Genomic DNA, 14,570 nt, shown 5'->3' on the forward strand with positions numbered 1-14,570 from the left:
GAAAGGTGGCAAGAAGCAGATCCAGAAGCTGGAGGCCAGGGTAAGTGCCACATCATTTTTCAGATGTTGACATGGTGCTTGGCTTCTATGACACTGTGACATTGTTTTCATAGGTAAGGGAACTGGAAGCTGAGGTGGAAACTGAGCAAAAGAAGGGCAGTGACTCTGTTAAAGGAGTCCGTAAATATGAGAGGCGCATGAAGGAGCTTACCTATCAGGTATATTGTGAATACCTAATGTAATCTACTTCAGTCCATTAATATTAATTCAATATGTCAGTTGCAAAATGCATGACTCTGCTTATTCAACTCTGGGAAGACTGAAGAGGACCGGAAGAATCTGTCCCGTCTGCAGGACCTGGTAGACAAACTGCAGCTGAAGGTCAAATCTTACAAGAGGACTGCAGAGGAGGCTGTAAGTACAGGTGTATTCTGATATTACAGGTGGATATCTTGCTCCCATACCTTTTTAAATACTTAACCAAAACCAATAATGTAACAGGAGGAACAAGCTAACAGCAATCTAACCAAGCTCCGTAAACTGCAACATGAACTGGATGAGGCGGAGGAGAGGGCTGACATCGCTGAGTCCCAGGTCAACAAGATGAGAGCCAAGAGCCGTGATGCTGGATCCAAGGTCAGTAAGGCAACAGTGTCATACATATTTCTGTGGGGTATTTTTCACTTGCAACTGATGATCAAAACAACATGGACGCTGTGTATTATAGCATACAGTCTAGAACTTTGTATATACAGTAATAATATTGTTTTTTGCATACAATACAAATACTGTCACTGCAATGATTGCACATCTAATCACTGTCATTCATTGTCTCACACACAGAAGGGGCATGATGGAGAGTGAAGTTCTCCGCTGGAACCTTCAAAGCCTCTGCATTAAAGTGCCTTAAAACTATATCTAAGCCAAATAAAGAATAAAGCATATCAAGAATCTAAATCTCTCTCTGTGTTTCCACAGTTTTGTTAAATGCACTGTAGTGCGTAGGTGTGAAAACAAGACACAGTTAGGAGTCCTCATCTTCTTTCACGCACTTGAAAGTCTTATTTGCCCATAGATCAAAATGTGAGTGTAAATGTGCTTTTCTGTCTGCGTATGTTAGCTCTCACGTACCATTAGCTTTTAGTGGGTATAGATGATGGTTGGATCGATGACATATAATAAAATATTATTGTATTGTATCAATGTTCCATTGAATTAAAAACCACCCACTATTCCAAACCATGGTAAACAATATACATGACTGTGCAAAATACACCAAAAGCCAGCAACAATGACAGCAGTATAAGATATACAGCATCTCAAAAAGTGTTATATTAAAGTCCCCATGAAATGAAAAGCAAAGTGCTATTTGCTTCTACATATTTACGTGATTTCTGTAAAAAGAGGCAGCTAGGGAAAGACGTGGTAGACAGTAGCACTGAATGTGTGTCAAGCAGCTATAGTAGACCCACTGGCTAACTATGCTGGATTGGGAGCACACATCCATCCGATGCCAATGAAGGCCAGTTTGATGACAATCAAGTTTATTTATTATTCATATTGCACATTTAAAACAACCAGAGTTGACCAAAGTGCTGAACAAATTAAACTGCATGCACATCTTTTAGAAAGGCACATAATGCAAATAGAAGCCAAAAAATAAACACACACACACACATATATATGTATACATATGGTGGTTGCTAGCTATATATCCTGTGGTGCTGAGGGGGCCAAAAACAATTGCCTCTGATATTGCATATCATTGGTATAGCAGTGAAAGGAGACATTGTGCTTGTGGAATATGGAGCTTAAAGGGTGAAAATAAAGACCAATAAAATCTGCCCTAGAATGGAACCTTGAGGTACTCCACAAGTTATAGGGGCAGTAAAGGAGTGGCTGCCAATATTTACTGAGAAAGTCCTGTCATGTAAGTTGGAGGTAAACCATTTAAGAGCAGTGCCCTGGATGCTAACCTGGTCCCTAAGATGGTTTAAAAGAATGCAATGATCCACTGTATCAAAAGTCGAGCTGAGGTCTAACAAAATTAAAATGGCACAATTACCACAGTTTCAAGACAAATGTCTTTAAGAAGGGCAGATTCTGTAACCCTAAAACCTGAATGAAATTTCTCCATAATATTATTATTATCTAAGTAGGAAAAGCTGAGCGTAAACCATGTTCTCCAGTACTTTGGACAGGAATGAGAGCTTGGAGATGGAATGAAAATTGCTACGCTCTTTTCTTCTGGTTAAGCTTTTTGATAAGAGATTTAACTATTGCATGTTTGAAACAGGATGTGATGGTCCTACAGTGCCCAATACTTATTTTAAAAAGTATGTAGGAACAATTTCTGTGGGACAAGTATAAGATTTTGTGTGCAAATTTGTGTCATAAATGGAGGGCCTTCCAGGGTGTCACGTGTAAACAGTCATGTGGAGAGGACTGCAAAATTAGATTTTTTGTTAGGTTTTTTGGCATACATTGTTAAATAAGGGTACAATATGATTGGGGGTGTAATCTAAAATAGTGAAAAAAAGTATTTCATTTGGACTAACAATGTATCATACTGTATAAGTGAAAGCAGTTACTCATAATGACAAACCAAAAGATAATGACAATTTTAAATTCCTCTCGCTTTTTAACTAGAATGAAATATGTCAGCAATCACTGCATCAAGCACAATTAATTTTTTTTGCACCATTCATGGCACCCAGAGGACGAATCACACTGACTTTCACAAATGACAGATTCTTTGTTTCTCTTTATTTTTTTTATAATATAAAAATTATCTTTGTTATTTTGATATATGCATGCATCCTCTTTAGATATCAGATAATGTTAACACAAGCACAGACTAACATATCGGTAAAAAAATATTTATTCTATGTATACTGAGCAAAGACTAAACTATCCAAATAAAACATATAACATCAGTATCAGTAACAACCACGTAAAAGCAGCGGACAGCCTTATTGCTTGTAACCTCACTATGATCAGGTATAATTTCTCCCCCCAAAAAGACTGTCTGGGAGCATCACTGTTCACGTTAAACTTCCTAGTTTGTGTTGTTGGTGCAGTGATGAATTTAGGTCCCTGAGGAGTTGTGAATAGGAGCTGTCCAAGGTGTCTGCCTACCAGCTGGTGGAGTATGGGACCATCATGACTTAAGTAGAAAAAGACATTCAACTGTACACTCACTGCTAATCATAGCTCAGACAGAGACTCAGTGCCAGAAGCTCATATTTATTAAAGTCATTCCTGCACCATAATATGATTGTTGTTGAGTAAACCAAGAACATGAAAGTAATACTACAGAATATTTTAGAATTCAAGGAATGAGAAATATTTTCCCTTTATGGTGAACATGTGACCTTTCTTGCTCTATCTCCTTCCATGAAGCATTCATCTCAGTCACTCTGTTGACATGTCTGCTTCTACTGCGTCCTGTGGGAATTAAACAAACACAGAGAGAGGAGTGGTGTTAGTTGCTCTGCAGTGATTTAATGCAGCTGGAAGAGAAATGCCGCAGGCTCCCTTGAGCTTGTATTTGGTAATCAAATGCCAATAATAAATTTGAGGTTACTACTATCCTTAATGAATTTGGCCCATGCATTCTGGTCACAAGTCACTGCTGTTTATGGAAACTGGATATTAAAAATCATTGTCTCTGAAGATCTTCTGTTGACTTGTTGAACATCAATCTTCAAAGACGCCTTAAAAGAACTTTGGCTTTCTAACTTGGACTTTTTCCGTTTTTTCAAAGATAATTTCTTGTTGAAGGATAATTACCTGGTCCTGATCTAGTATTACCTTCAATGGTTTGTGCAGCATCTTGATTCTAAACCACATTGAAGAAAGGAATAATGATAAAATAAATAACCATACATAAACATAAAGACCAATAAGTCTTTATCTGGCAAAATCAGTAGGATAGAAAATGTTATTCTCACCTCAAAGATGGTTGTGCTGCAGAGCTTACGATTCCAGGATCTTCACGTAGACAAAAATCCCAAACTCTGGATCTTATTCTGTAACTAAGACAGCATGGTCAGCTTCCTCCTTAATTGAAAATATCACAGGGTCTAAAAAATCCTGAAATTAAATCACAAATAGCTTATTCTTTACAACAGCAAAATAATGGTATAATAGGAAACATTTAGTCAAAACTGAGTCAGTTGAAATGCTTTCAAGAGATTTTCATGATCTCAAAGCTGAATTTCATTAACAGAACACATTATTATGTATTTATATTATATATACCACCACTTATATTAGTGTTCAATCAACAAGAATAAAGTTACACAGCAGGAAAAAAATCAGTTCAGTTTACATTAACCTGGCACTGTTCAAAATAAGTCCATTGATGGGACGATGAGGTACCAAAATCCATTTGAAAGCACACAGTAATAAAACTCTCCATCTGTCACATTGAGCTGGTAAAACGGGTCCTTCAGATAATCATGGGTCCACTTTTGGCTGTTTCTTGAACCAGGTGAAAGTGATGATGGGAAGCTTGGCTTGCTGGAGGCAAAGGTCAGGTTCACCCAGGCTACCTGCTGACACAACCTGATGACTGATGGACACTGATGATGTCTTTAGGGAGATCTGAGGGAAAATGTTGGAGATTAACTTTATTCATTAAAAATCAGCGACAGTCCGGGAATTCATCATATGCTGACAGGATCAATAACAAAACTTGGTTGTTTACATGAAACACTGAGGAGTCTTTCTCTCCTCTGCTGTTTATCTTTTTCCTTCATTCCACAGGATATTGAATAACAGGTGATGTTGTATCCATCATGTTGTCTTGACAGATGATGCTCTCCTGGAGTTTAGTTGTGAAGGTTCGACTGTGTTTTCCTTATTGTTGTTGAGAGTCTTGTTTGAAGATTCCAGGTGGAGTTTTAGGAGGGGAGTGTGGGACAGGGGGGAGTGAAAGCTTGAGCAGGTTATAGTGAAACAGGCTCATCGTCCTGTCAGATCACCTAAGATTTCAATTCTGGGGCTCGGAGGAGAATCTGTGGATTCAAGGTTAAAACACATTTCAATCATTAGAAATAGACTTAAATACCTTTAACAGCAGTGTAAATTTCTGGAGATTTGATTTTTTTAAATCATAAAGTATAAGGCATTCTCCTTTTTCATTGTCCAAGGATGAGTAAGTTCACAACAAGCTCAACTTTCCCGTTAAGACTTTAAAGATACTGGGGTGTGGAATCTGAAAAGTGGTTAATCAAAAAACGAACTTTTTAAGTATTGAAGGGAGTTTTTGGGCAAAAACGCTTCACAACATGTAGGTGTGTGGTAAAACACAAGCAGCACAGTTTGTTGGTAAAACAGTGTATTTAAAAGGGCACCCAAAGTGTCTTTGGTGAATATTCATTATTTTCATTGGTTTAAAAAACTTCAATCCTTTGTTTGTGAGTGGTCGTGGCCAGGTCGCACAAAGTCTAGGAAGTAGCGTGTAGAGTGGAGGAAGTGGAAAGAGTTTATTGACCTGGGACACGACGTCACCAAGTTTTAATCAATTTCAGATTACCGTATACGGGAAGTGACCCCTTTGACCAAAACACACCAAACACACCACAACATACACACACAACACACAATATTATGACACCTGGGCACCCTGGTGGTCAGCCCATTACCAACAAACTGTGGATGCACTGTGTGGTTCTTTGATAGGTAACTGGACCACTGCAGGGGGACTGGGAACCACCCACAAGAGCTTGCAGTTTTGGAGATGCTACTGACCAGTTAGTATAGCAATCACAATATTGGCCTTTTCAAGTCGTCAACTCACACTATCATTTTTATCTGTTCTGACACCATCAACATTGAGGACAGTTCATTTGGCTGCCTAACTATATCCCACCCACTGCACAGGGTGCCATGATAATCAGATAAATCAGTGTGATTCACTTCACCGTCAGTGCTCATAATGTAATGGTGACGGCGGTATATACATTGATAGACGTGTGTGTGCACTTTGTGAACCTATGATCATATAGGTAGATTTTTTATGGAGCGAATAATCTACAGAGGAAGTGAGCACCATATAAAGCATAACTACTTACCTGCACAGTAAACTTCTCTTCTGAAAAGAATATTAAATTCAGGGACCAAAACACACTGTGTTTTTAATACTAAAGGCTTGACACAAAGGCTGACAGTTTCTATTGGAAACGATAAAAGTTATTGGACACTTTGTCTGGCTTTCAGTAGCAAGAATTTCAGAAAATTAGATAAAGTGTGCTGTTTAGGTCAAAAACTGTAACTGATTTCACTTTTATTCTAAAACAAATAAACATTTAGACTTGATGAAAGAAAAAAACTTCTTACCTTAAATGTTATTGATGAGGATCACAACAAGCTGTTGCCCTGCATGGGTGTTCTCAATTCGAGTAGTTGCTGTTGTATAACTTGTGATTAACGGGAAAACAGAGTGGTATGCAGTTTTTCTGACTTCAGTTTCCAGTAGTATTCATTGGATACGTGTTAACTGTCTTAACTGTTTAAACATTTTAACATTGTTTTGGTTTATTGCCAAAATAGGATAATTTTTTATCACCTCCAAAGGTTTGTTTACTGCTGTTCAAACTCTTGTTTTCTGGTTCATAGTCTAAAGTTACATGTGGGTTGCAAACAGATCCCATCAGTGCTCCATTCCTTTGGTGCAGTGGATGGAAGAGGTCCCAAGGACAATCAGCCAAAGCACCTGTAAAGTCAGGACTCATGATGAACAAATGTGGAGAAAGTTCATGATAAACAAATCGCACTGTGTGCATGCTGGTTTTTTCCCTGTCCGTTAAGCATTTCTTATAAAAACATTTCACTTTGCATTCAGGCATGAACAGTTGGAAAAAGAATTATCTGCACGTGGTCTTTCTGCTTTGTTCTAAATGAAGTCCAACTGTAAATGATTAAGTCTCCAATAAAAGTGACGAACAAAGCAGCTCACCCTGACAGAAAGAAGAACTCAGTACATGTTGGCTGTCACCATTTTCACAGACAGGACTGCATCACACTCATCACCTGGATCTGAAATAAAGTTACTTTTAATATTGAATCAAAGGTATCTTTAACCAAATCCTTCATGTTTGTTTTAAGGCAACCTCAGTTCACGACATTCAAACCAGGAACTGCCATGTACAACAGATGTTACTGTGTTATAGAGAGGGTGAATAATTTCGCAGAGTTGCCCTGAAAACAGTTTAAATATAAAATCAGGAATGATCAGTCTGAGTTATGATATTATAGTGTCAATAAAATGTTGCTGAAGAAACTTCTCATTTCTTTGAGGATCGATTCTGCTAAAACAAAACGGCCAACAAATAAAATATAGTCATGTCTTTTTCAGTGGAGTTCATGAAAAACAGGCAAATAAAAAGCTCTCTGGGTTAGAAAAGTTCAACATAAAAGCAGTAACATTTGAGCGGCTTCAAACGAGCCTGGGCAGAGTAAACGGAGAACAATTGTTTGGGAAAATCAGACAATTGTGAATTTCAGCAGAACTGGCAAGCGGACCCGAGTAGCAGGGACCTTCGCTGCTAAGCCGCTGTAAATAAAAGCTAACGACTTCTTGTTTTAAAGCAGAATCCAGTGATTAAAATACTGGCAGCAATGCAAGAAGGCTTCACCCCCTTCCTGTTTACCCCTGTGAGTGGGAAGTCAGCTTTTGTTGCATCTTAACTCCATCAGGGTGCAAAATTAATTAACTCAGAGATTATTTTAACACATGACACACTAACAAGTCTGTATACTTTTATCTTCTCTACTGGCCAGAAATTAATATAATCATAGGTATGTTTTCCTTCTTAGTCTAATAATCAGTTGAATATAGGAATCGTGTTTTTGTTACCTTGAATGAGACTATTTTTATCTACAGCACAGATGGTCATCTTCCATGGAGTTGGCCTGTTGATGGGCCATGTTTTTAAGTGGCCAGAACAGACAAACCAATCACTGACTACATACGGGACTTTTGCGTTTTTCGGAAGGCCACCATAGCTTCTTCTGGCTCCCCTTTTCAAACTTTTTTTTCCCTTCATTCTCAGGCGCGTGAGTGGTGTTCAGTTTAGTTGCAATCTGCAACTTTCACGGCCTTGATGCTCTAAATCCTAAACACTGGTGCCTCTAATATTTAGGTGAAGCAGGTAGAAATGTACACCGTTATAATAGCAGAGGGTGTTTTATCACGAGCTAATTTAGTTCTTGTTGACCCTTTTGAGATAATAAAAGATGATTTAAGTCCATCAGATACAGACAGTCAGTTGTTTTATTAAGCAAATACTGCAGGAACTTCCTGTTTTGATTTATAGTTATCCAACTTTTGTCTCAGTCTCTTTTCAGCAACTTCATCCAGTTTACATCCCACCTCTTACTGTGCCTTGTAACGCAGATACTTATAAAGTTCTATTTTCATACATGCTGGTACCAGAGTTTTTATTACTGCTGCTCCTGTAAAAACAAGTGGATGAGAGAACCTAAGTGATTAAAAAGCTTTTGTTCTCCTTTAAATACGATTTAATGTGTTTAAAACGCAATGTAGTCATCTACACATTTACACATAACCCAATTACAGATTGAGGTCTTCATCCTTCCTCTTCACCAACCCTGAGTGAGGAATGTCTGCTTTTGTTGCAGCTTAAACTCATCAGGGCGCAAACAACATACTACTGACTACTCCCACCTCTACTGCCGACTACACTACTAATACTCATAGTAATATAATAATAATAATAATAGTAATAATACAAGCTGTCTTTATTTAGCACAAGGCACACCACACGTACAACCGACCAAGGGCTTTGTCTAATACCTACAACTTCTTCTATTTGCTTGGATGTCATATGTCAGCAGATAGCTTAGCCGCTGCATCCCTACTGGAAGTGCAGTAATAGATTACTGGACAGATAAATAATAGGGGTCTTTCAGTATACTATAAAGAAATGTGACATTAAAGTAACATGTAGGCAAGTAAAAAAAAATTATTTTTTTTTAAAAAGGTGCACATTCCTCCCCTGAAAAATAATATTAATAATAATTAAATAAATTTAGCACAATAACCTTTACAAGTCATAGCAGTATACCACACTCATAACTGGCAACATTATAGATACGCTCTCGTTGGTTTAAACATCTGCACTTAAAGGCCAATAACTTTATTTTTGAAAGTTAGAAACAAGTAAGATGACTTTTAATGTTGTAATGTTGTAATGTTGTAAATGTATTATTTGTTTATTGCAACAGGTTTTACCATCAGGGTACATTACTATTGTATACCATGTTGATCTCATCCACTAACAAGGAATAAACACTGTAGTGTTTGAACTTTATCATAAAAGTTAGCAGGTTTGCAAAAATAATGAAGTACACTGTTACTCTGAAGCAAAGGAGACTTTTGACTTATATGACTGAAAACCTTCATTTACATGATCTCCAATGCCATAAAGTTCAGTTCAGTTCAGTTCAGTTTTATTGTCATATGGCATATTTAGTAGCAGGTTATCACAGCAATGAAATAAAAATGTGCTTGGCACTCTCCCTCAGCACCAGTCCCAATCGAATAAATAAATAACTAACAATCATCAAATAACATTGTAAAAATCAAGAACAAAGAAAACAAAACAAAACATAGTACGCTAAGCTCAGACCGTTAGCCCTCGCTTTCCTGTTGTGCTATCATTTAGTAAGCCTTATTACCTGGGGGTAGAAAGCTCATCCTGAACGTGATGTACGCCGTTGGGATGGCTCTGCAATGCCTGCCCTGATGGAAGTGGGGAGAAGAGATTTGTGCGGATGACTAAAATCCTGCACTAATACTAGTGCCTTCTTAGTGCTGCGTTTCCTGTAGATGTTTTGGAGCGGTTCAAGTGGCGAACACCAAACACACTACAATATTTCCTGTTCAGTATACTCTCAATTGTTAGCAGCAATAAAGTTCTTTAGGATGTTAGGGGCATACATATTTCTAAGACACCCTCAAGGAAGTAAAGCCCTCTGATGTGCCTTCTTAATGGCAGCCAGCTGATATGGAAGGGACATGAGAGGGAGTCCTGAAATGTGGATGCCTAAGAACTTAAAGGTGTTGACAATTTCAACTGGAGAAGTTGTTAATATAGACAGTGAATGTGTGGGGTTTGTTCGCTTCTGAAATCTAAGATGACCTCGCTTAGTTTTTCCCTTGAGGGACAGATTGTTTCTGCTGCACCACCGATGCAAATTACTCACCTCATCCCTGGAGGCAGTTTCATCCCATTGTATCAATGAGTCCTACTCACACGCTCACGCTATCGTCTGCAAATTTGACAATACTGTTTAGAGGGATGTTTTGGCAATACAGTCATAGGTGTATAGATATATAATAGAAGGATAAGAAAGCAGCCTTGAGGTGCTCGCGGTGTTTAACAACTATAGAGGCTGAGTATGGTACGTGCCAGCTCCCACCTGTCTGGGGGCGGCCTGTTAGGAAGTCTGTATCCCACCTGCAGATGGAATTGCAGAAGGCAGGTCTAACAGTTTATGTATTAAAATAGAAGGTGCTGATAAGTGTTGAAGGCACTGCGTATAATCACAAATTAGCATGCCTGACAAATGTATCCCTGCCCTCTAGATGGTAAAGCCAGGGGATATACAGCATCATCCACTGCTCTGTTTTGATCTGTATGGCAAAATATGTAGTGGATCAGTGGAGACAGGTATGCTGTTGGCTGATATAATGCTTTCAACAACGTTCAAACACTTCATAATCAGCAGAAGTCAAGCTTACAGGTCTAAAGTCATTCAATACAAGTGGCAGTCCCGTTTTGTTAGGGCACAGGATTATAATTGATTTTTTTAAAACATTTTGGAACCCGACGCAAGAGGAGTGAGCAGGTTAAAATTGTCAGTGAAAACAGAGGCAAGTTGCTACAACAATGTCGCTTAAGACCATGTGAAGAAATTCCATCAGGCCCAGCAGCCTTCCTATTTTCACAGTTTAAAAACTTTACATGTGTCCAGTGACTGAGAGCCTGATGTGCTTGCCTGCTGAACGCATCCTCCCAGTTTGGAGATGGTCCCAGCGCCATGTCTCGGCAGCGCATCAAAACGAGCATAAAAAACCGTGTTCAAGTCGTCCTGGGAAGGAAGCAGAGACGCCACTCAGGTTTGGCCTTTGTAGCTAAGGCCAGCTTGTAGGCTTGCCAAACGAGCCTAAGAGTTCGCCTTCAGAACAATATCCGCCTCTATCTTGTCCGCGGTGTGTTTTTTAGCAGACTTTGATTGCATTTCTAAGCCTCATATCTCGCAAAATCTTGTACGAGCGTCGTCCCCAGATTTAAAAGCAGCTGTTCCCCTCATCGGCAATTTTCGCGAAATTTCCGGGGGGCGAATGTTTACCCACGTTTTTCGTTAGAGCGAAAAGTACGCGTGGGAATACAACTGTCCATACAGAATTTACATAATCAGTAACTGCGTCAGTGTACTTATGTAAGTGGCGGATCACTAAGAACTGACCAGTCAGTAATTCCAAACAGCCCTTTGGCAAGCAATGAGCTCAGCCTTCAGCAGTCCCCCCAACGCTGTACTGACCTCACAGCTGGTTTCTCCCTCTTTATCTCCTGCTTGTAGGCAGCAGGGAGAAGCAGTACGGAGGAATGATCTGATTTCCCAGTGAGGCGCAGGGGAGCAGATTAGCAAAGTTAATCAAGTTACAAATAAGCAATTGAAGACAAAAAATAACCACATTCAGGCCTTCCAAATGTTTTGTTTTGTTTGTTTTATTTATTTTTGTTTGTTCTCATGACACGGATATATGGACAGTAACACAAACAGTCCATGTTAGCTGTGTCCATTCTTCACAGAAATAGTCTGCCAACAGTTATATTGAACGCTCTAAACAGACAGTGTTTTCAGTAGCATCCCTACAGGGAACAAGAGCAGGATAAACCAAGTGTGTTTCAAACCTCTGTGAGGTGGCGCAGGGGGCATACTGTATTGTAGCATATGCTGGTGCCACTGTGTTTACCTCACTCCACTCCTGAACTCCAGGTGCAAGCACTTTGCTCTCAAGGTGCTGGTGGGGGTTGTCTCAGTCCTCTGAGTCACGTAATGTATCTCCTCATCTGAGCCTCTCTGAGTCCACCCCCCCCCCCCAAGATGTTTGCCTCTCTTTTATTATCCTTGTTGTCTCTTTCTTTGTTGAAAATGAGGATTTTGTCTTCTCACTGTATTTTTGGGGCCTTGGTTCGCTAAGTGACAAAGCATTACATGGCATTAACATGTTGTGAATTATTCTGCCTGTCCCTGCACCACTTTCAGGCCTGCTACCTCAAAAACTGGTCTTTTTTGAGAGACCACCATATGTGTATCTGATCTTATTGGTGTAATTTTCCTGGGTCGCTCCTCGCTCTTGACATATTCCTTACAGGACCGCGGTCACGTGGGAAAGCACCTGAAAAAAAAAGCTAAAAAAAAGCTATTGCAATGGTGACGTTGGCTCCACCTGAATCATCCCTAGATGGTGTGCACATTTAAACACAGGATCCAGAAATCCATTTCAGCAGTTTATTTCAGTCCCGATGGGTAGGGTTATGTTGCACAGGTGTTTGGTGATGTGCAAGTATTTTTTCTCTACAAAAAGAATATTAAAGAATTGTTACAAATCTAAAAATTACAAACAAAAAACTAGCTAATAAAATAAATAAGATGCATGTAACTTGCCCATATTAATGCAAGTTAGCTAAGCAACCTTTTAATTGCTTCCAACCAATGGACTTGTCTCTGCACTTGTATTGTTAGAATCTTAGTGCTGCATTTGACACCCATTGACATAATATTCTATTACAGAGAATTGAGCATCTATTTGGCATTAAAAGGAAGCTGCACTCAGCTGGTTTAAGTCCGCTATTTATCAAGATTGGTTCTCAGTCTGGCAACTTCGGATATTTTCAACCCATTAATATTTCCCTGTTGAAGAAAGAATCAATTCCAGTGCAATTCAGGTTTGCTGTGGTGGTGTGTTTTAATAAAGAATGCCGGCATCCTGGTGAACTTACATAGCAACAGAGGAAGGTCTGAGTAGGTAAGCGGACCCAGAGCAAGTGAAACACCTTACTTTTATACATGGCAATACAAAGTCCAGTATGTAAATGGTATTCAGTTACAGACGTTACATGATTTCATTGAGTCAGATGGAAGTAAAAAAAGGGTAGTGGTCGACAAAGGTGATGGAGACAAAGGGACAGGAAGGTAGGTGTGGGGGGTTTGATCCAGGGGAAGGAGACAGTAGGAATACAAAGGGAAGAAAGGGGTGGATATGGGGTTCTGTCAAGGGGAACAGGAGACATTTGAATTGAAGATTAAAGGCACAATCAAGCGGGGGGGGGGCGGCGAACCGGCTGCCACCTCTCATATGGTTAGCAAGTAACTGTAAATTTTTCCTACTCACTCCTTTTTAAGGTAATTACTGTTTGCAAAGCACTGTAAACTATGAACACATGTTGATAGTTTTTCCTTCTGTTACTCTGGTTTTTAAATGCATGGAAAAGACGTATTTTTTTACCTTATTTGTTGTTTAAGTTTCTTGCTAATCAGACGTGTAAGCTTAGCAGCCGGCTGTAATTTACCTCGTGGCCACGGAGTAAAGGTCTGAATTCTGACATTGGTGTTTACCTTGTTACTGTTTCATATATATTTAATATGTGTTAGTTCATGTCATAACGACGAAAATTTAGTCAACAAATTAAAATACATTTCATCCACTCAAGTGTCATATTTAACTAACTAAATAATCTAATGTTTGGTTAAGTATAATTTAAATGTCCTGTTTTTAATTTAGTAAAACATATTTAGAAATGTAATGACACCTCATGATATCTGACGGTCGATGAAACTAAAAGTGTGATGTTTGTGACGACCCACTCAACCTTGTCTTCCCCCTGTTCCTGGCATGTGTTCTTGTTTTTGTCGGCAGGTATTTAGTTGGGGCGTGGCAGGAGGGTCGTCAGCCAAACTGGACACCCTGAGGCCTGTGTGAGCTGTCAAACCCTTGGGAGCTCAGTGCTCTCTCTCTCTGTGGACAATAAAGATAATATTTCTCTGCGGCTTTGATGGTTTTATTGTGTGCTGCATCATTATTCAAAAGCAATCATACACTTCATAACTCCATGACAATCACAATATACTAATCACCAGATACTACTGAATATAATACAATAATGCTGTTAGTTTAGTTTAAGTATTCTTTTCCTTAATAAAATAATTTGGTTAATTGGCTTTGTTGTGTGCGTCCCCTCCTTCTTTGTCAGTTATACTGTATACATTTGTCTTGGTGTTTGTATGCCATGTGTTAAAAAATATTCAATACAGACGAGTGAAGGAAAGTTGTGTTTTTTCCTCATCCTTATCCCGTTATATTCCCCTTTTTAAGGGCACAGCATATACACCGTTGCCCCATAAAGTGAATAATTAGTTTTTATTTTGGGCCCCTTATTGATAAAAGCCGAAATTGAGAGGAAAGGGGGGCAGAGAGAGGGATGAACGCACAGAAAAGGGCCGCAGGTCAGATTTCAACCAAACCCGGG

General features: G+C 39.1%; 1 protein-coding gene across 1 annotated transcript in view; it reads left to right on the top strand.

Moving 5' to 3' along the window:
• Positions 1 to 14,570, top strand: part of LOC118324290 (myosin-7-like) — a 165,683-nt gene that overhangs the window by 149,801 nt on the left and 1,312 nt on the right. Inside the window, 5 exon segments of the mRNA XM_035656553.1 lie at positions 1 to 40; positions 114 to 218; positions 319 to 414; positions 502 to 645; positions 13,961 to 14,019. The exon segment at positions 1 to 40 is cut by the window's left edge and continues 47 nt beyond it. Coding sequence (XP_035512446.1) covers positions 1 to 40; positions 114 to 218; positions 319 to 414; positions 502 to 645; positions 13,961 to 14,019 — 444 coding nt within the window.

This window comes from Morone saxatilis, unplaced genomic scaffold (genome assembly GCF_004916995.1).
Source record: "Morone saxatilis isolate NCDOM2014 unplaced genomic scaffold, NCSU_SB_2.0 Contig0, whole genome shotgun sequence".
Classification (NCBI taxonomy): Eukaryota; Metazoa; Chordata; class Actinopteri; family Moronidae; genus Morone; species Morone saxatilis.